The sequence below is a fragment of the Hemibagrus wyckioides genome, linkage group LG29 (assembly GCF_019097595.1).
Source record: "Hemibagrus wyckioides isolate EC202008001 linkage group LG29, SWU_Hwy_1.0, whole genome shotgun sequence".
NCBI lineage: Eukaryota > Metazoa > Chordata > Actinopteri > Siluriformes > Bagridae > Hemibagrus > Hemibagrus wyckioides.
Genome location: NC_080738.1, coordinates 11,714,837 through 11,739,519, shown reverse-complemented (window position 1 = coordinate 11,739,519; position 24,683 = coordinate 11,714,837). Strand labels below are relative to the sequence as shown.

The following is a 24,683-nucleotide window of genomic DNA, read 5'->3' as shown; positions in this document are numbered from 1 at the left end:
CTGGGAAAGAGAGAAAATAAGGTTAAAAACAGCTGCTTGTAGTTTGGTAGCAGTTTTATACTGTTTATATGGAAAATAAGCATTATACAATATCAATGGAGACACCCTGTGGACATAATGGTATTTTTCCAGTGGTACTCTTCCGATATAATAGATTCTGAAACCTTGAATATTTCTATTAACCAGGCAATGTTTTTTTTTAAAACTACCAACCTTTAAAATAAGCTGTTTTTACAGTACTTAAGATGGCCATTTAAAATGAATAATACTTCTCCACAGGAAGAAAGAGTCATAAAATTCTCATTAAAAAATTCTTCATTCATCATTCACAACTTCTTTATAACATATAGTTAAGTATGTATTTAAAGAAGTGTTTATAAAGTATTTATGCCAATACAATGAAAAGTGATGTCAAAAAAATAAAAATAAAAAATAGTAGTAAAAAAAAAAGAAAGAAAACATTCTAAACCTGCTAAAATAAATAGCATTTTATAAAAATATTTTAGCTTAAGTCAGGCAGGATCATCTGATATCTGATCCAGCATTTTCTGCTGATATGGATATTGGATTTTGTCCATCTTTATTACTTCATCTAATATAATGACTGGTATAATGTACATGTAAGTCTATTTTACAAATTTACAAAAAGAATTAGATGTTAAACATGTTAGAGTAATTGATTTATTTACTTGTTTTGTCATACGTTTATTTAAAATTAACAGTGTGAATGTCTAAGAATAAGCATTTGTGTGGGTGTATATTATACCCCTGTCATTTAGGCAGAAACTTGAGTCTAGCTCGGATGTTTGAGCTCCCGTCACATCTAGTAGCAACTTGCTGGAAACTCCCATGCACAGAGATTCCTTCAGACACAATTCTTTGAAAACACAAAGACAAAATATTTATTTACACTTTGATCCAGACTTTCCTGAATCATCCTGATGCTGTTGTGGATAATTCCACAGGGATACCCTAAAACCAGGTTTTGCCCAGGTTTTCAACAACCTTTGCATGCACAAGTTTACAGAAGCCCAGACTGCCTCATGTCACTCTTAAGGTTTCTTTCCTTAATGAATAGGAATTCTCAGGAACATGGTATGTTCTACTCTTGTGTGTGGCTTGTTTAGGGATCTAAACATACATCCAGATAAATTGTTATTTTTTAAATTGTAAATTGTTAAAAGCACTACACAAAATATAAATAAAATTGCATTGAATTGTAATATACCAAATTTTCATTATATAATTGTGGATAATTCTACTTTCATAGCTGTAAGAACAAACATTCCCTCTTCAGTCAGTATGCATCAATATTCTGTCAAATAATTTTGGCCCCTTTTAACAATATTTTTAAATAAGTTTTGATGTCGAGTCTCGGCACCTGGGCTTGTATTTGGTGGCTACTGTCATCTTTATACCGTTTTTATAGCCCTTTAGTCTGTCCAGCTCTTTCACCTCCTCATCTGTATACTCTCCTAAAACAGATCAGGTTCCACATTTTCAACTTTTATTCTAATACTGACATCAGTGACATTGCATTCATTATTTGACACATCGCTAGCTAGCTGAGCTACGAAACCTGCCAGTGAAACCCGCCAGTTTTCTCTTAGGCTTCAAAAAAAGTATGTTACAAATATGTCACTTTAAACATATTTTTTTAATCTGTTTTACGGTGGTATTTTTCACCAATTTTTGAACATGGTGGTCTCCTCCTAAGAGGCTACACAGAGAGTTAATATAATTAAACTGCCTTATATTGATCTCTTAATTACACATAAAACTGGGTCATTAATGACATCTCCTAATGATTTAAGTACGCCTTAATTAAGGGAGGTGTGCTCAATTAATTAAATAAATCTTTGCATGGTTAACAAATAAATATACCTGATTTTATGAATAATTATAGCTCAAATATTCATATTCTTCTAAACAAAAAAATCATAGAAACCGGTAAAAATATTTTCATTAAAGTAAACTTTTTTATGCTTGTGCCATAAACTGTGTCTAATTGTGACTATTTGCATTCATGAAGTGAAACATTCTTCATACATACACAGACTGTATAACATACTGTACATAACTGTTAAGAAATTCATACATTTGGTACAAAAGGAATGACAACATTAATGTACTAATTTCAGGACCAAATATGACAAATATTTAAAGAAACATAAGGATTCAAGTTCAGAGCCTTCAAACTCACCTGTGTTATGGATGGCATGTGTCCACAGGAGCTGGGCAATGTCATGTGTCCAGGCTTCTCTGTCCTCTGGAGATGAGGCCTGGAGCGTGAGACAGTATTTCGTACGTGATGTCTGTCTCACCCAAACCTCAAACTTCAGACCCTCCTCTCCAACGCACTGGGTCAAACCCATTTCTCCTGTCTGAAGCAAAGAGACGTGATTAGTGCATGTGCTGAAAGACATGAAAAGTCTGTATGCTGCAGTGTAGTCTTTAAGGTGTAGTGCATTTTGCCATCCACTGAGGTCTGTTTTTCTTTTTATAGCAGTGGAAGGCCCAGCATCTACAGTAGCTTTTAGCAGTATTTATGATTTTTTTTGTTCCTTTACTAGATTGATAAAGGAGATAGTGAAAAACTATGCCTTTATACTAGTTCCGAAAAGTCAGTGTAGAGAAAAGACAAATCCACACCTGTCAAATCCAATGACAAATTATGTGCAGTTAAAGGGGAAAGCAGTGAAAATGCAATAAAACATCATGCAGAATATGTACAAATCGCTTGACTAGTAGTCCAGTAGAAACAGTGAAACACCTTAACAAGGATGAAAATCTCACTCTTTATGTGCTGCTGTGATTAAGCCTTAACAACCAGTGCTTTTTTATTACTTTATTCTCACTTTGTTTGAAAAAAAATGTTGACACTATCTTAGGCTAACTTCTGTTAACTTTTCTAAGTAAAAAAATTTATATCATACTAAAAAACTCAATAGATTCTCCATTTACAATGACAAGCAAGGGTGCTGCATCAGTGCACCTTTCAAACAGGACAATCTGAGTCGAGACAAGAGTACTGGCTTAAAATTATTAAGTAGCACCCCAACACAATTTTACATTTTTTTTTTTTTTTTCACTTTGACTGTGGTCCTCTGTCATGAACTGGGGTTTTTGTGGTTTTACTCTCTGCCTGCTTGTTAGCAATACTGACACCACTGTAATAGTTTTCTTATATGATAAATTCCCAAAATAATTTTATAGCTTTAAACATATTATTTCACTTTTAGCTTTCAAACTACTAGCTAAAATTAAATACACCCCCACTCTCTCTCTCTCTCTCTCTCTCTCTCTCTCTGTGCGTGTGTGTGTGTGTGTGTGAGTACCTTTACGCTGTTTTTATAAGTGTATGCACTGCATCCTTGGCTAGGAGTTTTGTGTTTGGTGAGAATAATGTAATGCTGGTAGAGGAACACAGTCCTGATGCCTGTCTTCTTTCTCCGTCCACCTGGACAGACGTAAAGCTCGCCCTGCCGTACCAATTCCCCACGCTCTCCAACAGGTACCTGAGACACACATAAAAATGGAGAATATTCTATATTTCTGTATAAAATATTATACCAGTATTCTAATATTCTATTGTTTTGGGAATTTTTAAAAACAGAGTAATTGACAGAATAAGTTTATTGGGAATATACAAAAACTGTTAGCAGTAACAATGACCACATGTCAAATCCGTACACTGGAGTTGTTACAGTATGAGCTGAATACACAATAACAGTATTTATTCATTTTAATTCTGCTCTATACCAAAGCACTGCTGTTTTTTTCACTGCAGTCTACAATGTCAGTGCTTTGTAACAGTAAGAGATAAAGCTGTAATGTTATCTTTTCTACCATGGGAAAGTCTTCAGGACAGAACTGTGTTCTTTATTGTTTGTCTGTTTTTTTCTGGCATTGAGAGAAGAAAAAAGAGGGACTGGTAAAGTGTTTATAGCTGGTGTAAATAAGTGATAACAGCAACTAGCTTATTTAGAAAAGAATTGAAAAAGGATAAAATGGACAAAATGTCCTTCTATATTAAATAACATTTGCAAGAACTGGCAAATTGCTGTAGTATAAAAAGAATAAAATGCTCCCAGATGTGCTGTTTTTTTGGAAACTTTGGTGTGGCAAAGACCCCACTGTTTATTACTCCTTATGTAAGTTGTAATTAAAAAAGGATTGGATATCGTATTAGGGATTGTTCATTTTGATTCTGGACTATTACACTTGCTTTATGTATGTTTTTTTATGTCTTCCAAAATGCAAACAGTTTAACACTATGACATTACTGCTCAAGTAACCTCCACTTTAAAGCACAAAGGCTATAATCAAACATTCATACTCTGCACTTTAAGTCTCACCGGACAGCCAGTGATGAGGTCGCTTATCCTCAGGTCCTCCCCATGGCGCTGTGCATGTCTAATAATGGAGAGGGCAGAGTCAGGGCTGGGGTTTACCCCACCTAGTTCCACAAGTATCTCGCAGTAATGCTGTAGCCGTTGAGTAGGAGCAGCAAGGCACTGAGGAAAGGAGATAGTGGCTGGCACAGGAGAGCTGGACAGCTTTGCCTAGAAATAGAAAAAAAGAAGCAAATGCTATTGAAGAAGGAGAAAATGGCTGTTTAGTAGGAGGTTATATAAAAGCTAGAACATGCTAAAATTCATGTTTGTATGACATATTCTTGGGAATTAACATATATTCTTAAAAGTAACACCCAGAGTTGTATCTGCAGCTTTAGAATTTGCAGTTATGTGAAATAATAGACTGAGCATCAACATTTAAAAAAAAAAAAATTAATTTAACCTTTATTTGACCAGGAAAAAAAGCTCTTTTGCAAGAGCGTCCAGTCTATAACTGAATCAGGCAAAGCATCTACAGCCAGATGTTTCTAATTTATATAAAATCACTTTAAAAGCATTTAATGAGATCAACTCCTTAAGTTTCATTTTTTTTGCAAGTTATACCAGGTAGTGGGAGCAGCAAATTTAAAAGGCTTTTATAATGTCATGGGTAAACAAAAAATGACTAGTTGACACCTTTGCATTCTATCTCCCTGTTCAAGAATTTCATGCGCCACCTAGTGGATACAAATTGTAATGCAACAGCAACTGGTAAAATGCACCATTTAACAGTCCACTCCATTGGATCCATTAGCAGACACATGATGGCAGCTTAATTCACAATTACACATGAAAACAGAATCACCAGTTCCTCTAGTTGAGTTCAGGAACCTACCTTGAAGAAGTCTGCAGCTTGGCTGACCAGTGGGGAGTCTGGCTCTGGCTTCATACGGATGTAGTGGGCATATTGCAGTAATTGATCCCTCTGGGCAAGTGTTAGTGAGACAAGTGAGACAAGTTTAATTTTCAATTTCAATTAAAGAGATAAAGTGTAAAGGTTACATATTCATTACTCATATTACCTAGATACTGTTGAAATAATGAGATCCAGATTAACTCCCGTAATATCACACACAGATATTACTAACATTTATAACACAAATCTTTTTCGTGTACCACTCACTTTATCTTGTGTACAATGAACTATATCAATCACACCCTGGGATGCACTGACTTATTAGATCTGATACTGAGTATTGGTATCAGTGAAGATACTGAAAATGAAAATGGTGGCTGTATATTTGTGAATTTATTTTAAAAAAATATGCAGCACTCTTGTTTTGAAGCCCTGAAATGACCATTTCTCATGCAACTGGTTGCTTCAGATGCAAACATAATTAGTTGAATATCCACATATGTGCAATTTAAGTGCCATATGATATCAATATAAATATTCCTTTTCCTGGAAAGCTGCAGCATTTCAAGCATCTTGAACATCAAAGCACGATCAAAATAGATCAAGGTAAGACCTAAGTTTGGAAAAGTATAAAACAATTGGTTACGAAATTATATCCCAAATTTTGTAAATCTTGCAGACGACCATTAAATGTCTAGAGGAGGATATCCACCAATGTCTGTGATGAGGTACCTAATTAATTTATAATGGTTACTGGTGCCACTCCTGAGTCCAAACCCGGGTCCAAAAAGTTTAAGAGGGTTGAATACTTATACAAGCAACCATATTTTATGCCATGAACACAAATCTTGCACATGTCTTAAAAGCAGGCCACCAACATGCCCCTAATGATGTGCATAACCTTGCAACAGATGCTTGCTGAGTCAGCTCACTTGCTTAACAGGAGTGGTCAGTATTAGATCGCTATCATGGGTCATTGTCTGAGCTGTAATATAAAAATTGAAAGGGAAAAAATAGAAGTGCGTTACTAGTTCTGGGACTACCTTTAACAGAGCCTCATTGACCCGTCGCCCCTTGCTAGCTGCTCATAAATGAGATGCACTGTAGAGTCAACTGGGAAAACATTAAAATGCAGAGAGTGTGTGCAAATGCAGGCACAAAATCTCACATATTTGCTGAAGCAGTCGGTTTGCTGTAGCGTTTGAGAGAGGGCACCCTCGATGGCTGGGAGGAGTAGCTGTGAATGAAAATTGGCAATGCTGCTCCAGTTGGAGAAGATTGAGTCAGCCTTTCCTCTCAAACAGACTGGTGTATCAGAACTATCCAGCAGAGGGAAGTAAGTCTCTTCCACGGCCTTCAGTAGAGCTACATACTGCCTCTCTGAATTGACCAGCCTACACCACTGCAGATACAACTTACTAAAAAAGAGAGAGAAAAGAGAGAAAGAGACTGTAAAAGTTTTGCTTATATATAAGTGACAGGTAGGAGTAGTTGACTAACCAAGTAGTTGAGTGCAAATTTTCTCAGATTCATAATAAAACTATAAATAATAAACTCTTTGACTCTATGGTTTTCATACTGGGCATGTTTGCTGCAGTCTGAATCCAGTTGTTCCTGGTGCCCCCAGCAGCACTGTCTGTTTTCAGACTCTCTTGAATCTATCAAACCCTGGTGCTCTTCCCCTGCCACTCTTGGTACAGGTATGTTGTGGTAACTAATGATGACATAATTGGGCTAAAACACACGCAGGTTACTTTCTGAAAAAGTACGATCTGTATTCACATTTACGGGAATCACAGCACAGTTCCAGTGTAACCAAACTCACACCACCTCCTACAGGTTTGGTGCCATGGTGCACTTCCTGGTCCACTTTCACATTAACAATTTTTCCATTTCAGTCTAAACTGCCAGCCCCCTTACATGTCTGCTTTCTCAGTTTGAGCTTGTGTTCTGTTTTTGTTCACTCTAAACCTGCAAACCATTAAATGGAATAGCATATAGGTGAACAGAGGGAGAAGGATGATAAACATTCAGTCCTTTCACAAATCATTTTTCTAAGATAGAAGATTAAGTGTGCATATATACAAGGTTTTACTGTAGTCATCGGGAACATGAGGAAAATCCGATGCTTTTCTGTTCTAGTTAAGTAATGTTGACACTAGAAAGTTACATGCAGTTCAGTGCAACTGTTTACTTTCCACCTAATATGGAAAAAAGACGTTTCATACAACTTTTAGCTGGGATTATCCACCGTGTTTGAACACTTGTTTTCAAGATTTTTAATCATGTACCGACTGCAGAGAAGACAGCTGTGTGCTGTTACTCACCATCTGTTACTGCACACAACCTTGGGGTGGTCCTGGACAGCAAACTACCTTCCTTGTCTCACATCACAAATCTGTCTTGGTCATGCAGGATTCTTCTTTTCAAGAGAATATGTACATTTCTATCCACTGAGGGTGTTTAGGTGCTTTTTCAGTCTTTGCCATTTCAAGACTAGATTTCTAGAAGGCTAGTAGGTGCTTTTTCAGTCTTTGTACTAGATTTCTACAGCTCGCTGATCTACACCTGAGTCGCATTCAACCTGTGTTGAGCTGCAAAACTTGTTTTCAACCTTCATAAGTTCTCTGTTGCTATGTTTCCAGCCTTCCTGTAGCTGTTCACATCAGATTTAAAACTAATGCATGGAAAAAAACTAATGAAAACCACTTGGGATGAGCACAAACAAAGGAGAAAATTACTGTGCCTGAATTATTGTAGTATCAAGAAGAACATCAAAGAATCAGTGTCTACACACCAGATTAAAAGTTATCCTTAAAACCACATACAATCTCTAAAGCACATGCATACCTCTGTGCAGTAGTTCCAGGCCTCTCAACTCCTGCCTCTCTATCGGTCCGACCAAGCAGCACATGCTGTCTTGTAAGCCCTGTATGATCTGCCACCTCTTTACTGCTGACCTCTACACCACGGATCAACACACCACTTCCTCCTACCCCTCCTCCAACTTTCTCATCCTTCCATCCTGGTACAGCTGTGGCAATCCCTGCCATGAGGATAGGTTCAGCTACAGCTTTCCTTCCCAACCAGGACAGAGGTGATGAGCGGCTGCTCACAGCAAGTGGAGCCTCTGCAGTCTTTGGTGCAGCTGCAGCTGAACGACGGGGTGCCAGCAGGGCTTGGAGGTCAAAGCTTGGGTGACGCCTTCGAGGTGGTTTAGGAGGCAGAGGAGCTTCAGTGGGCTAAGCGAGTGAAGGGAAAGCAATTATACAACTTGCAGACAGAAAAACTCCTCAGTTTCATGCATTAAAACCTTATGCAAAAACCTAAGAAAACTAACACGATTTTGTCATACTCTATTGACAAATTGGAAATATATTGAATAAATTATAAATTTATGTTTAATCATAAATTATATGTATTTTGCATTTAAAAAAGCAAATGGAGTTAGGATTTGATAAATGATTGCCACATGACACAGTTATGCTATCTACCCTGAATACTGCTCCTGTTCATTGCAAAGTTCATTTATAGTTTAACCCCCAGGTTTCATTACCGTCAAATTTCCAGCCCAACTTGAAATCTGATAGGAACTGGATATATGGTACTGTCCTTAGTGGTCCACTCTCTGTCACCACTCTTAAACTCTCAGCTTCTGCTATTCACCAATCCCTACTGGGACTCCAGCACCTTGATCTAGATCTACATCTACCCTGGATTGAGAAACTTCATGTGACTGGAGGAATTGCCTTTGCTTCAACCCCTACTGCTCTCACAATCTTTTTTTTCATTAAGAGCCTTTGTAAACTCTTAAATTTCTAACTGCTTTCTGAGCTTACTTTCCTTCTTTGGCGCTTTCTATTCTGACTTTTTGCCAGTGTTTCTGTTTTTTATTTATTTTTATGTTCCTGTTATGTTTTGATTGGTAAAATCGATTGATATACAGTATAACTGTGATGCATTCATTTAACAATGCAACCGCTCTCACAGACATGTAGAAACTACCACTCACACTTTTTTTGCTTGGGTTTAGCAAGTTCTGCAGGAACTTCCCACCACCTGCAGCCCCTGCAGCTCCGTCCTTCTTCTTCTCTTCTCCTAACTTCAGTGTAGAGCAGTTCTGTGGACGGAACAATGAGGCCAGTGAGCCCCAAGACTGCAGCCCTCCTTCTCCTCCTCCTCCACACCACTCTCCATCTCCCTCTCCCTCTATCTCCCACAAACTAGAGGCACTGGAGACAGGTGTTTTTGGTGCCTGTGCCACAGCCACACTGGGATCATGACCCTGGGTAATGGGCATGCCTCGCTCAGCTTGAAGCATGCGGGTCTTGAATTGTGCGAGTGTGCGTTGGTAACGCTCCAGAGTCTGGGCCCACAGGTCTAACAGAGCACCGCCACCAAGCTCAAGGGCCAAAGCTCGTGCATCTTGGAAACGGGATGGTGGAATGGGAGGGAGAGAGGACAGAGGAGAGGAAGGCGGGGAGTTGGGTGAGGAGGAAGAGACCACATCGCACCACTGGGAGGCCTGTAGATAGAAGGGGTATTAGTATTGAATAAATGCTTGTGTGGTGGTGGAGGTGTGTGATTACACATTGTATGTGCATGTTGTACCTCAGTAAGAGTGGACAGTAGTCTCTGTGTGTTGTCCAGTTGGGTCCAGCAGTCAGACAGGCAGTGAGACATTCCTCTCACTTTCTCCCTGATCAGTGGAAGTCGTTTAAGGACTGCCGTCAGGCCTCCCCATTCCAGCTCGGACCAGCCCTCGACTTCACCCAGCAGCACTAGTGTCTCGCTGTGGAGTTCCTACACACGCACAATGTTGTCAGTGACAGAACTGCTATAATTTTGTTGTATAATGCAAACACACTTACCATAGCAGAATCTCTGAAGCTTTTGAACTTCTGCTGTTTGAGTGAGAGGCGGCTTAGTGAGAGAGGAGGATCCTTATATTCCTCCAGTTGCTCCTGCACACGATCTATTTCTGTCTCACACTAAGGATGGGAAAAAATAGTTGTCTATAGAAGATTTATCTACTGGTGTATATAAATCAGTTCCACAAAATTAGAAATATCTTAAGCACCTTATCCAGCTTGTCCACTAGATTTGACAGTCTACTGAGTGCTTCCAGGTCATGACTTCTCTGATTAGAAACACGGACCAGGCGATGGAGAGAATCATCAACACTGTCATAGAGACTGGAGGTTGCAGCCAAGGCAGCTCTTAAAATATGAAACATCAGAAATAGAACCAGAATGACAAAATTACAAAAAGTATCCAGTATGCAAGAGAGTTGGGTCAGAACACTAATTTGTTCTAGGGTACATGATTCATCATAAATACAGACGGAAAACAAATTAGTCACATACTGTTTTCATTCATTTAATTCAGTCTCTATGGCTACCTGCAGTCTGGTGACCTATGAGCCAATCTGGACGTTCCATTAGCCAGTCCAGCCAGCCAAGCTCCACCTCGTCTTTGCAGCTCTGTCAACCGTTGGTCAGACAGAACACCAGTCATCAGCTGCTTGTGCTTTTCAACACTTAGTGGTACAGACTGGAGTAGAAACAAAAGAAGCAACGGACTCATTTGACAGATCATGATTTGTGTATACAGAAACTGCTGTTTGCAGAGCTGCATTTTTCACATGCTTGCCTGCATATGTTATGACAGTATGTACATCTGGAAAATTAAAAGCAACATCCACTAGATGGCATGTATGAGCCAAAACATCCCTGTCTGCTGGGTTCTTCCTGTCATCCCTGTCTGCTAAGTCAGACTGTAAAATGTTCAGTGACTTCTTGCACAGCGATGTAAAACTTTCCACTGTCATTGAGGTACATGAGCTGCATCTCAAATTGAAAATGATGACCTTAGGTTCAACAGTATTTACTGATAAAAAAAAAATCCAGAAGATGGGTACACCAAACCATTTTGAAGACTACATGAGAGGTTTTGAAAATTCAGTAATAGAACAAAAACTGTTGGTAAAACAGGTCATAAGTGTGCAGTTTGAGACACAACACTAGTTTGCTTAGTTAGTTATTTTCACCCTACCACATAATGCAATACTGTCCCTACAATTTTACCTTTAATTCCTGAGGACATGCACAAGCATTGCTCCAAACGGCCACCCATCTTCCATATGCATACACATTATTAAACTGTTTACTGTAATTATGTCCAACCAGCCTCACTTGGTCATAATCAATTCTCATTAGTGTCTGACAGAAAATATTTTTAACTAATATAATACTAAAATACCAGTACAATACACGTCTGTATTGCAAGGTATGTTAATATATTACCTTAATACAGTCAGGCAGTGGTTCTGCACCCATAGTCTTTAGTGCAACTTCCAATAGAGAGAGAACACTCTCACAGCGTTCATTCAGCTGTTCCAGGCTCTACACATACAGAGAAGTAACCAAGAACAGTTTATAAGGTATTGATGCTGTTGGATTATATATCATGGGTTAAGATATATGTAATTTTAAGAGTGTTTTTAACTGATGACACTAAATTCAGTCTTTTAAGTGCAACAACTCCCACAAAAATGTTAAATAAATATCTCACAGAAAAATTACAGTATATCAACAACCTTATGAACAATGACACACATTATTTTATCACCATGTGAATTAGCTTAGGTTACCATGTAAATATTCGATTAGCATCGTTACGCTCATATAAACCTGTGATCTGACAACTACCTTCTGACCAATCAGATTTAAGAATTCATCAGCACTGTGGTGAAACTGGTGTTCAATTTGTGGTGAAATTGGTTGTACAAATTTCATATGTACAGTATTTTGAATGAGATTACAGTTTAGAATTGTAACTTAGAAATTAGCTCACAAATTAGCAGTTACAAATCTGGTAAATTGTTTTAAATTAAGTTATAAAACATTACTTCTTATTTTCATACAAGGTAATCCCGTAAACATGTCTAAACAGCTTTATTATGCTTTCTTTTAACAATTAATATGTACAAATAGAGAAACTCTCACCAGTCTGAATGTTAACCAGTCATTATGTGAGTGCTCAAAGTCTCCATCCATCTCTTTAGTGAGCTGCTGTCTATCCACATACTGCTGAAGGACTCCAGTTCCTTTTACTGTGTGTACCTGTATCAGTTACAGAGAGAGGCTAATTTAAAATTGCATGGTTCCATTGTGTGTCTGAATGATCTTAGATTAGGATTACATTTTAATTTGTTAGTTCATATTTATTTTTTTACTATTATCGTGCTTTACATATATCAAGTACAGTTTTGTGGCGCACCTCTATTCCATCCAGGCTGTATGGGCCTGATTCTTGCTCTTCCTCTGTAAGAATGAGGACACAGCCAAGGCCTGCTGGTACCTGAGCCTGAGCACACACATACAAACAAGTGTATAGACACATAGTCTTGTACATACAAATAATAATAACTGTGTCATAATAATACAATGTCTCACCTTGAATGACCTCAAGGCAGAGAAGCAAAGCTCTGAAGGAGAAGTCTGCCTACTGTCCACCAGCACCGTCAAACCCTTTTCTCTGGCAGCCGGTCTGATATTTAAAAATAAAAGTAAAAAATAACTCCAAATTAGGAATGTCAGATCAGTTTAGGCAAGGGTCCTGGACTAATGCCCACATATGGACAAATGTGGGGTCAGCAGGAAACTATCCTGAAGAATACAGGGATTTTGTGAAATATGGTTATACTGAGTAAAATGCATTTGTCTTTAAAGAGCATGAGAAAATAATCATGTTCTTGTGGTCTTGGTCTTGCAATCTCTAGAGGCCTCATAAGTCTCGGTCACAATCCTGGATGAGTTCGCAGTCTTGTGTTATGGTCTCACAAGACCACAGTATATTGAATAATAAGATTCTGGATAGTGTACTGAATATCCTCTTCCTCCCACTACTAGGCTGTGCTGTATCTTCTCCAAAGAAATGAATAACTTTTAAGGGACTGGTACAGACAAAAAATCATTTAAAGCATTTTCCACTAATCCCAAATTTAGTCATTCACACAAGATGTCATCGTTGCTATTTTGTAATGCAAGTCATAAAAATCTACCTCATGCTAAAAATATCAGGGGTAGTGCACATTTATGGATCTAAGTAAATTTGAGTGAAGACAGGTGGACTGACTATGCTAAACATCCCCTAGGTGTGAATGTGTATGTATATGGTGCTCTGCAATGGACTGGGCCCAGGATTAGACTCCAGATCCAACAAGTCAAATGAGTGAGTAAATGATTTTGTAAAACTATTACCATCTGCATCACATCCTTTGGAGGTTAGGGAGAAGCTGATGTGTGGGGGTCAGAATTATTCTAAACAACACCAAAAACAAAAGTAACTGTCCAAAATGGCTTCAGAATTCAGCAACAGTACATCGTGAGCTTTTATTCTTTTCTATACATTACCATAAGTCAGTGTTCTAATTCACCACTGCAGGTCTGCAAGACATTACTGAAGGACTGCATACTGTATATTAAAATTTCTTTTAGAATTTTTTATGGGTTTACACCAAACTGGAGTCCCATGGTATCTAACCGAAGAATACAGTGAAGATGTCAATATAAAGCAGAGTATGTTCAGTATCTTCACTGGTCTTCACTCATCATCTGCAATATTAGTATTTTTGGATATATTATTATTTAACATGTATGTGCTTAATATGTTGTAAGTTACCTGGTAATGGAGTGATAACAGGATAACAGCTGCACAATGTCATTGAGCTGATGACTGTCCTCAGGAATGTGTGTTCCTGTAATAACCAAACCACGTCCGAGTCTATCCACAGTTCCTTCAAAAAGATGAGAAACACAGAAGTTAAAGATGAAAGACAGCAAATTAGAAACTAGATCATATTCTGTGAATGCTATCCAGTTTACCTGTGATTATGAACTTTCCTGACTGGAGCAGATCTTCATTCAAATTTCTAAGCAGATAAGAGGCATTTGGAGATGGTGCATTTAACAGGTCAGATGGTGCTGATGGTACAGTTGCTTCTGGTGAATGATCAGGTGAAACTTCGTCTGGTTGAGTTTCACCATCTAGGAAGATTTCTGTTTGGCCCTTTGGTTGCTTGTCTGTCAATTAACAAACAAAATGTTATGTACTGCAAGCACAATTTTATGATAACAGCCCTGTGAGTTCTTAGATTTCAACATACCTCCAGCCCCATCATCAGATTTAGGGTCCGCTTCATGACCATTTACGAGCTTCTTTAATGTATTTTTACCCTCATCTGAATGGCTGTCTTTGCAGAGAGCTGATTTAGCCGGTGAATTAGATGCTTCCGCTAGGGCGCTTGCTTTCTTCTGACCCTTTGAGGAACTGGGATCTTCCTTGTTTTTAGGGTTTCCACGGCCACCAGATTTACCCTTCCCTTTCCCCCCCTTAGCTTTTCTTCTTCTCCTATAACCAAATAAAAAAAGCATTAAATAATTACACAATTCCATATGGTTATATGCTACTACCACTACTCTACATGATATGACCAAAAGTTTGTAGACAGCTGACCATCACACCCTAATGTGGGTCTTCCCCAAACTGTCACCACAAGTTGGAAGCACACATTTGTATAGGATATATTTATGCCGCAGTATTTAAATTTTCTCTCATCATAACTTAGAGACCCAAACACGATGGAATGGTTTGCCATGTCAGAGTGGAAGAACTCAAGAGGCCTGCATAGAACTCTGAACACCTTTGAGAGGAACTGAAAGGCTTACTGCACTCCTGGCCTCTTAGCCCACCATCTTAACGGTGGAATAAAATAAAAAGTCACATTATTCACAAATACAGTTTGAAAACAGAATAAGTAGGGGTATACACTGTTTGTACATGACTATAAATATTCTTCATTGAAAAATCTAAAATTAAAATAAAATAATAACAGTAAAAATGTGATGAATAAAACAGGTTGCAGGGTAATTGACACATGCTTGTTGAATATTCAGAGGTGGGTAGTAACAAACCTTTCATGTTTTGGCTGATCATGTTTTGCTGCATTTTTTATATATGTTATATGTTTATAGGTTTTTTTTTACTGTTTCTTTGTATTTCCTACTTCTAGAAATATTTTACATTATATTTTATATATTACATATAATGTTCTATAAAAATATTCTTATCATTTTGCCATCATACTTTACTTTTTGACAAATTTTAAAGTAGATCATTAGTTTTTCAAAAAGAATAAAATGGAATTATTGATTATCAATTCATTGTGTATAACCTGTGATGTAAAATGGCAACTTAATTAAATTAAATAATTAAAAAAACATTTTTTATTAAATAATATTTTTTGATACTTTTTCTTATACTCAGGTTGGTTGCGGTGGATATATCTTTTTTCATATTTTGCCTACTCTACCCACCTCTACTGATGTTATACCTGGGTGCTCGAAATCCTCCCACTTTGACATCCTTTCCCTTGGGGCACACACGTTCCTCCAACTTCCCAACTTGCCTTTCACCAGCAATGTTGTCAGTACCTGTTTGAGAAAGATTTTTTTCCAGTTTCCTATGTTCATTACATTTTCCTTTTTGTCCTTTAGAGTTTCCTGAGATTTTGGTTGTGTTTTGAACATTGTGAGAAGAGTTTAACTCCCTCTTCTGAGATGAATCTGGTTGTGTGTTAAGCTTTGTTTTTGATCTGTTTGTCAAATGTCTGCTGAAGTCAGACACATTATTTATGCCTGCTGTTGCATTAGCCAACGTTTCACCTTCAGTCAGTGACTTATCATCCTCAAAAACACAGTCTGAGTGGAATCCTTGATCCTGATCCGATTGGTCTGCCCCTACATTTCCTGCACCATGAGTGTCTATTTCAGTGATATATTTACATCTAGAGCTCAGCTCACTACTGCTGGCCCTTCCTCTGTGTTGCTCTTCCCAGGGTAGTGTGTTTCCAGCTCCCTTTCTCTCCTCACCCACACCAGGCCTCCTCTCCTTGGGTCCTTCTAAATAAAGGTCCCGGTTATCCAAGACTACTGCATCTCCACCACCTCCATCTAAGTCCGGAATGCACTGGGAGGATGGCTGTCTTTCTCGAACCAAATCAATGACTCGAGGTGGGGGTCTAGAGTTTACCAAATCCTTCCGAGCACCTCCAATATTCTTCCCACTGCTGTTGCTGTCCCTCCTACGTAAGCTCCCCGTCCTTCCACTGATCTCGGTCTTTGCGTACCCCCAGGCCCTTCCCCGACGAATTCGAATGGCCTTGCTTCGCCTGCATAGAGGCAAAGTTTTAGTCTTGCAGATCCCATGCATCTCCAAGTAGCGTTGCTTCGAATCAGTGCCCCCATCTGGACCTCCTCGAGGTTCCAGGAGCTCCACATAATCCCCGCATCCATCACTGGCCTGTCTGAGGCGCCGCAGAGTGGAGTCAATATCAGCCTCATCGCCATCTGGAGGAAGATCATCCTCTTCATCCCAGGACCAGGTGTCAGGATCTGCAGAGGAAGAGCACCATCCCAGACTCCCAGTGTTTGAAGTAAGGTAGTCAAGGGCAGGGGGATTTGTGGAAGGAAGCTCCAGGTCAGTGGGGTTGTGTAGCAGTTTTGGGTAAACAACCTCATCCCATGGAATACGTACCACACCATCAGAAGTACTAACCAGACAAGTATCTAACCCACCTCCACCTGAACAAAAAAACAAAACAAAAGAAAAAGAAGTGAATGACGTTGGCAGTCAATCTGTGGTTAGGAAGACCTGTTTTAAGCAATTACAATATGAACATTAACTTCAAAAAATTTTTACAGCTTTAATGTGGACAGAGTATAGAAATCAGTTCAAGTAATTATATTATTAATTCGGGATAAAAACAGGTGCTTAATTGGTAACAGAGATGAGTTAGAGAAGAATTAATTAATATGAAGAAATTTCATAAAAGCAAATGTTTTGCCCTATATATGACGTAACCTTATGTAACTATACAAATATTAAGCTAGCAAGCTCACCTTCTCGCTTACATCCACGTTCCTTATTGATGCAGTGTAACCACTCTGCTGTAAAAACCAGAGGGTGCTGGGATTCAGGAACCAGGACCTCCTGGACATTGCGGCCACCAAGAGCTAGACACTTGAGGGCCAGGCGGGGACAGCGTGTGGAGAATGGTACCACCTGAAGGTAGAAGTCATTGCTTCGCAAGAGCCTCCAGTCAAGAGTAGAAAGCTGAACTACCACCTTCTCACCCAAACACAGGGGCCAACCCGAGTGCAGGAACAAACAGCCCAAATACTGTGACTGAAAAAGAAAGAGATTTGCAACCAAACTGGATTCTAATGCTTGATTACATCAACAATTTTTTTTTTTAAATCATGAATTAAAAAAAGTGCACTCCCTCTATGTATGCTCACCTTTGTTGTTGTTTTTTTTTCTACTATTACTATACAAGTTATACTACATTTACTATACTATTTCAAAAAGGAAACCTTTTGAAACTGGAGAAAAAAATTTAATCGTGTTTGAGAAATGTGGTTCTGGACCCATCAGAAACATCAGCACATGTTTAAGGAACACAATGAGAGATTTAAACACCTTTCGTGCTTTCTCAGTGTTTTCTTCCCGTTGCTACATCTTTCCATCTTTCAGTAAATTTGCATTAAACCAGTTTACCAGGAGAAACGTTTTCAAAAGTGAGAAGCCAGTACTAAAAAAATAACAGCAAATCTCACAAGAGTCTCAACCTGCAAGCCAAATTCATCATTTACCTTCTCCCCCCCTTCTTGTTTTTGATTAAAGATCTGTCTCTTCACTCATTATAAACAACCAAAGTTCTTCTGGATTCTCAGTTTACTTCATGTTTAATTATCCAGTCACATTCTCCCTGTTTGAAAACTCATAATTTGTTAGGTAAGAACATATTCAGTGGAAACTTTCCACGTCTCTAGTCATTTCATTTGAATCCATTTATTAAGTTTCTTCCACTACACTCACTATCTGCCTCAGTGCCTCAGTCTGCCTTTCTCAATGTGTGCCTTAGTATTCAGTTACTTTAGCCCTCCCCCTATTCCTCAATAAATCCTCTATAACCCCAGACTCCTCTCTCTCTCTCTCTCTCTCTCTTGCATGTTCTCGTTTTGCTCCCTTTTTCCCTTTCTTAACTTCTTTCTCACACAAGTAGCAGCCAAACCCCCTTTCCTTCACCCCCCCGTTCTCTGGTAGACACACATATGGTAAGAATTATAGTCATGACTCATAGCTCTCGTCCCAGTCAGTTCCTCATAGCGACAATGAAAACAGAGCCAGCAGAAAGTGTGAGTGGGAGAATTCTGGTGTATGAATGAATAAGATAAACCCCTTAAGTAATCATAAAGTGTTGTGTGCATATGTATCTGTGTGAAAGCATGAATATTTGTATGTGTGTTTGAGTAAGACACACTGTTTCAAACATTAAAATGAATAATAGAAGAATTCTATTATTAAAGAATGAATAATAGAATGAATGCCTGAATAGCAAAGCAAAGTGATATTCAGGTGTTCATTATTTTAATGAAAATACAGAGAGAACAATATGCCGCATACAGCAAAAGCGCATCAGGATTCGCTGAGTGATCTACGGTATCTGTATTTAATAAAACAGGATAGTTGTTTATTATATTCTTATAACAGTACATACCAAGGTTGTTCATTCTACTAATTTGCCAATGATTATATTTGTATATTTATTAACCAATGACTTGTTCTACTTTTTGTTTCCTGTTTATAGTTAAATTTAATTATGTGGCAAGTCCACAAGACAAATTAGTTCCTGTTATCACTTATGTCATGCACCTATAAACAGATGATCTTTCTCAAGACTAAATTCTTTTTCCTGTTGTTTTAGACAAAAATGTAGCTTGTCATTATACTGAGCATCCGGAAAGTCCTGGAAACTCTCCTGTGCCGGAATACATACAGTGCTGATGTGGAGACTCCTTCCACTATAACCGAATTTGAACACCCATGTGTTAGATGAAACAATTTACTACTGTTGGGTGAGTGTGCATACTTACACAAGCATGCTGCTGGAGTCTGTGTAGAAGATGTTTGGCCGGGATAAAGAAATCCAACAGATACCTTAAACTGTCATGTTGATAGGTGGACTCCAAGACAGAAAAAACCTAAAGCCACACACAGACAACTGATATCGTAAAAATGGCACTATGAAGGAAAAGAAAAGATGGAGGACATAACAGACTGCATGATTTATAACAGAGGTATTGAAGGATTCTTTCCTTCAATTCCGATCTCACACATTTGTACTATTAACCTTACTTTAAATCTTACACATTTGTAAGTCATGCACAACCAACTATTAATGTCATACCAGATCTAACTACTTTAAAGTGTGTTGAAAATATTGGGGCTAATGAAAAAAAAATCCATGATTTTTTTTTTTTTTAAATTTCCAATACATTTTCAGGTATGGAAAATTAAATATAATTTACTGTGACATTTCCAGGATTTCCACAACCATGGAATATCTGAGACAACCACTAACCTGGGATAGAAGAGGGGGTGCAGTGCTCTCAAATGGGGGATAGAGAGAGGAGAGCGCCCCCTGCACACAGTCCTCCACCGCCTCCGATCCCTGGGATAATGCAAACACGAAAAAAAGATTAAAAAATATCATGTATATGAACAAAATGGTGCATGGCAGCTTGTTCGTCTCACATACAGATGCAATTTCCTGTTGTGTGTTCCAGAGGCTGTCAAAAACTTCCTGTCCTGGAGCCCAAATGGTTTTTGTGTACTTGCAAACTTGTGTACTTTTACACTGACCTTTAATCCCTCTCATGAAAACATAAACACACACACACACACACACACACAGTGTCCATATACAAACTGTAGAAGAGACCTGCAAACTCTAGCCATCGTGCAATGTGTGGCTTTTCTCTTAGTTCATGACAGCCCAGTTGTCACAGCAACTCAAAATGTTTTCTCCCTTTTTCCAACGTTCTTCCTCTTTTATTATTTTTACTTCTCCCCACTTCCCTAAGCTCTAAACTTTCCTCTGCTCTACTCTTCTCTTCCTCTCACTTAAAAATCATCTGACAATAATTAAAGTGAGACATTTTCTGAAAAAGTACGGAGGTCTAGTGGAGTCTTGGCGGGCAGGTCAAAAAACGAGCAACGGGAAAAGAGGGGGTGGAAAAAAGTGAGGGATGACTAGGGAAAACCGGCCAGGAAAAGAGTGTTTTATGCAAGGCCAAGAACGAGTGGGAAGAGAGGAAAAGAAAAACAAATGCTAAGGGGAAAGTGGTAGGAAAGAAAGTAAAAGGAGAAGGACAACATGATGAAGGCAGTATGGCGGATAAAATGTGGCCTAAACAGTGAGGCACAGCACATTGTAAGCATAGTTGTTTCATGTTTTGGTCTGAAATGATCAGATTACTAGCTACACATCTCAGGACAGTAAGAACAGAACCACATGCTATGTGACCATGTAGAACTCTAGTTGAATGCTAGAACGCTTACTGTAGAGGTAAGTAAAGAGCCTGCAGGTTTTCCCATCGTTTAATTAGCAAAATAAATCTGAAACTGAACATAAGAAGCGTCCAAACATCTGTGTCCACTAGGGAGTACTTTTTGTAATACAACTCAATAAAAAGTTACATTTTAATGTCTGATTACCTCCAAAAGTGAAAAAAAACAAAACGCAAACAAACAAACAAACAAAAAACTTTAAAAATTTCATTCCAATTCCACTGAAAGATACTTGGCCTACTTAATTTATAACCTAAACTACTTTTGAACAAAAGTTGAATAATCAGCATCATTCATCTCAGTCTCTGTCTCCTCAATTAAATCTCTCTCAACTGCATTTATGATTAACTCTAACTGTTGTGGTATAGAGCACAGCAAAAATCGAACATCATCACATACAGCACACTCAGCTAGCAAGGATAGAAAATAGATTAAATGAAAAATGTTTCCACATTGTTTGTTAAATATACTTAAGCTTTCTTAAAATAAAAGATATGAAAGTATTACTGGCACTAAAACTGAAACCTGTTACAAGAACTGATCCACAATGACATTCAAAGGGTTTTCACAGACCCCCGCAGATCTTTCTTGAACAAGATGACATCATTATTTTCAAATACAGTATGTTAGCATGCTGAAAGAATGAAAGTGTGATGTAGCCTGACATGAAGCATGGCTGATGTTATCACTACAATGCTACTTTCTCCTTGTGACACGTCTTATTCAATTTACTAATTGCGACTAATGTGACTTTGACTAATTTTACTAATTTTCTATTTATTAAAATAAGAGACATCATACTGTCACGGCCGGGATCCTCGCCCGTCCGTGGTGCGCGTGCCCACGCTAGCACGTGGCTGAACGCAGACCCAGACACAGGATTCGGCGAAGCGCTGCTTTTATTGAAACATGAAGACACGACATGGGGAAACAGACGAAAGACGAGACATGGCGTGGTTAACTGGGAAAATAATAAAGACGGAACCGAGATACAAACTGGATCATAGACGGACAGGAAACACGGAACATGCAACAGTTAACACGCAGGTTAAACAATCACAGGCAAAGACAGGCACAAAAGGATCCCAATTTATAGGGCTAGACATTAGGATAAACTGGGTACAGGTGAGACAATCAGGGGAGAGAACAATAGGACAGGTAATCACAAGACACACGAACAAGCAGGCTTCTCTGGAACAGTCCAAGAGTTCCTGACACATACATTCTTTTTGGTTATAGTTACATTTCATTTTGTGAAATGAAACAAGTCCAGGTCCTAGTTCCTTTTATTACTTATTAGCTTATTTTTTGTTTCTCTCTTTAAAGTAATAAGATTTTTTTAATGCAGTGCTGTTCCTGAGAAACTGCAAATCCCTCTGTCCTAGACCTTCCCATGTCAGAAATTTGAATCTTTTTCCTATGAAATACATTTTTACTTTTACAAAACACTGGCACTGGAGACTCCTTACATAAATGCTGAAAAATGTCTCTACACACAAAGAATTATACACATCTTGAATCTGTTAGAATAATTACCTGCCACGTTCATCATACAAGTGAAAATCCCTATGTAGTGTAAAATCGATAATGTAGTAGACAGCTTCATCAGAATCAGAAACTGAACATATAAAAGCCAGTAGTAAGGTTAAGTCTATTTGGTAATGCATATGTTTTTGCACTGAAACGGGATTTCAAGAATGACAGCAAACTGTTAATTGTACATTACACCAATGCTGAAATGCTTCTCGAAATTTGTTGGGATGTGCATACAGATAGGAATCTGCAGTGTGAGGCTTGCTCTGTGTTCATTCATTTCACTTTGCTTGATTACTCAAAGTCTACACAAAGGCCTTCTTTATGTTGGCACACAACTACCAGCACTGTGGCAGACAAAACAAGCACATCAAACTATGTGCTGGACTCAACAGCTTAAAGACGCACCACCATATATCTGGAGTTTCCTTGGATTGTCTTTGGATCACATTGTGTTTTGGTGGAATCACACTGTACAGTTTACTGTTTGACTCTAAAGGAAGAGAAAGAGGAAAGCCTTGAGATAACTAGGGCATGAGACACAGCTGCACAATTTTGTCGGATTTGATGAATCTAGTGTTAAGAAACTGTGAATGATAAAATTGTCTGATATCTTAAGTAAGTCTTAAAAAAAGTCTTAAAATTCACTTTTATTATTAATATATTATGTTTATTTATTATTTCTACGCTAAATGTTTTTTTAAATTAGATCATAATTTCATCAGCATGAAAATACTTTTTCCTACTACATTTTATTTTATTTTATTTTATTTATAAAACTAAATATTATATTATATTATATTATATTATATTATATTATATTATATTATATTATATTATATTATATTATATTATATTATATTATATTATATTATATTATATAAAACAATGTTTTCATGGTCTTATTTATTATTTTAATATTTAATTTATAACATGTTAAATTAATTACACTCTTGGGGTACTGAGCATTTAATATGCTTAAACTTTCCTTTTTTCATACATGAAATAAGAAAAAACATAGTGTCATAATCTGCCATAATCTGATTGTGTACCCAGGCCACCACCATGTATTTTATCTACTTCAGCTTTGTTTTTTCTCTGCTTTTCTTTGAGAGAGAAAGCAAAAGAAGAAAAAATATTCTAGAGAGTTATTGCCTTTTTCCTGCAACATGCGTTGTCTTTTGCTCGAGCTTTCTGATTGAATTGGCTCCTCTGTTTCACTTGTCAGTTTTACTGACACTGCTTTTTTCAAGATAAGCGATAAACAATCAGGTCAGCAAGGAGCTTGGCCAATAATTTGTCATGTGGCCTATCTGACACAAAAGTGGCTTTTAAAAGCTCATAACATATTATCCTATAGGTTGAAAGTGCAGAGAGTAGATATTCACAAAGCTATTATGTTAACTCTGCCACAATCAGTTGTAGTTGAAATTAAGTAACTAATTAAGCTTCAAAGTACAGTCTCAGGTTTCATTTGAGGGCACTTAGAAATTTGAACTTTTTCAATATGAAGTCCAACATGCTGTCGCTACCAATAGAGTAAGCCAACAAACCCATCAGAGAGATAAGAAAAACACAACTAATATAATAACTTGACATAAATATTTTTTGTGGGAGCTGATCAATCACACATTGTTCTGGGGAAATTTTGGAGAAATGTACTCCTCTGTTCAGCATAGCTTCAGTTCACTGATGTTTGAGGGCATTCTTTTACGATCCTACCATAGCCTAACAACATGGGGTTGAGGTCTGGACTTTGACTTGGCCATTCCAACACCTTAATTTTCTTCTTTAGCCATTCAGATGATGCTGGTGTGCTTGGCACCATTTTCCTCCTGCCTCACCCAATTTTAGCCCAGCTTAAGGACATATGGCTTCAGACTTGTCTTGAGAATGTTCTTCTATAAAGTGGAGTTCATCACTGTGTCAATGACTACAAGTTTTCCAGGTCATGTGGCTGCAAAACAAGCCCAAACCATCACCCCTTCACCACCATATCTGAACATTAAATGGTCTGACCTTGGACTGAATTACCAACTGACTCTCCATTTGTAAATAATCCTTCTCACTAGATAATGATGAATTTTTAATTTTTGGAGCTGGCCATATAACCCTTTCTAAATTGATAAGTAGCAACAATTGCTTCTGTGGGGTTAATGCATTGTTTTCTTGGCATGATGTAGACAAACACTTGAGTACCAGTATGGAGTTCCAGAACACCATATGATTTTACAGAACATCTGCTATTATAGAGGTAGTCATGCTTATTGATCATTAAAGAAAGTTGTGCATTTCATAACATCTGGCTGCTAATTATGCAGTTAATGGTTGTGGAAGTAGGAAGGGTGTACTTAAATTTCCCCAGCTGGTTAATGTTGATTTACTTTCTGACTTTTAATTTGCTGGGAAAAGAATATGAC

General features: G+C 37.9%; 1 protein-coding gene across 1 annotated transcript in view; it reads right to left on the bottom strand.

Annotated features, from left to right (window-relative positions):
* The window catches only part of arhgef40 (Rho guanine nucleotide exchange factor (GEF) 40), a 29,153-nt gene that overhangs the window by 1,712 nt on the left and 2,758 nt on the right, over window positions 1-24,683 (bottom strand). The window contains exons 2-24 of the mRNA XM_058384495.1: window positions 19,742-19,831; window positions 19,254-19,361; window positions 17,217-17,502; window positions 15,650-16,898; window positions 14,423-14,667; window positions 14,142-14,339; window positions 13,939-14,053; window positions 12,711-12,804; window positions 12,535-12,621; window positions 12,261-12,377; window positions 11,559-11,657; window positions 10,655-10,806; window positions 10,334-10,472; window positions 10,125-10,244; window positions 9,865-10,056; window positions 9,266-9,778; window positions 8,104-8,495; window positions 6,422-6,671; window positions 5,233-5,322; window positions 4,359-4,565; window positions 3,339-3,518; window positions 2,204-2,384; window positions 767-877 (exon numbers count right to left, since the gene is read on the bottom strand). Of these exons, the coding sequence (XP_058240478.1) occupies window positions 767-877; window positions 2,204-2,384; window positions 3,339-3,518; window positions 4,359-4,565; window positions 5,233-5,322; window positions 6,422-6,671; window positions 8,104-8,495; window positions 9,266-9,778; window positions 9,865-10,056; window positions 10,125-10,244; window positions 10,334-10,472; window positions 10,655-10,806; window positions 11,559-11,657; window positions 12,261-12,377; window positions 12,535-12,621; window positions 12,711-12,804; window positions 13,939-14,053; window positions 14,142-14,339; window positions 14,423-14,667; window positions 15,650-16,898; window positions 17,217-17,502; window positions 19,254-19,361; window positions 19,742-19,831 (5,215 nt within the window). The remainder of the gene's footprint in view (window positions 1-766; window positions 878-2,203; window positions 2,385-3,338; window positions 3,519-4,358; window positions 4,566-5,232; window positions 5,323-6,421; window positions 6,672-8,103; window positions 8,496-9,265; window positions 9,779-9,864; window positions 10,057-10,124; window positions 10,245-10,333; window positions 10,473-10,654; window positions 10,807-11,558; window positions 11,658-12,260; window positions 12,378-12,534; window positions 12,622-12,710; window positions 12,805-13,938; window positions 14,054-14,141; window positions 14,340-14,422; window positions 14,668-15,649; window positions 16,899-17,216; window positions 17,503-19,253; window positions 19,362-19,741; window positions 19,832-24,683) is intronic.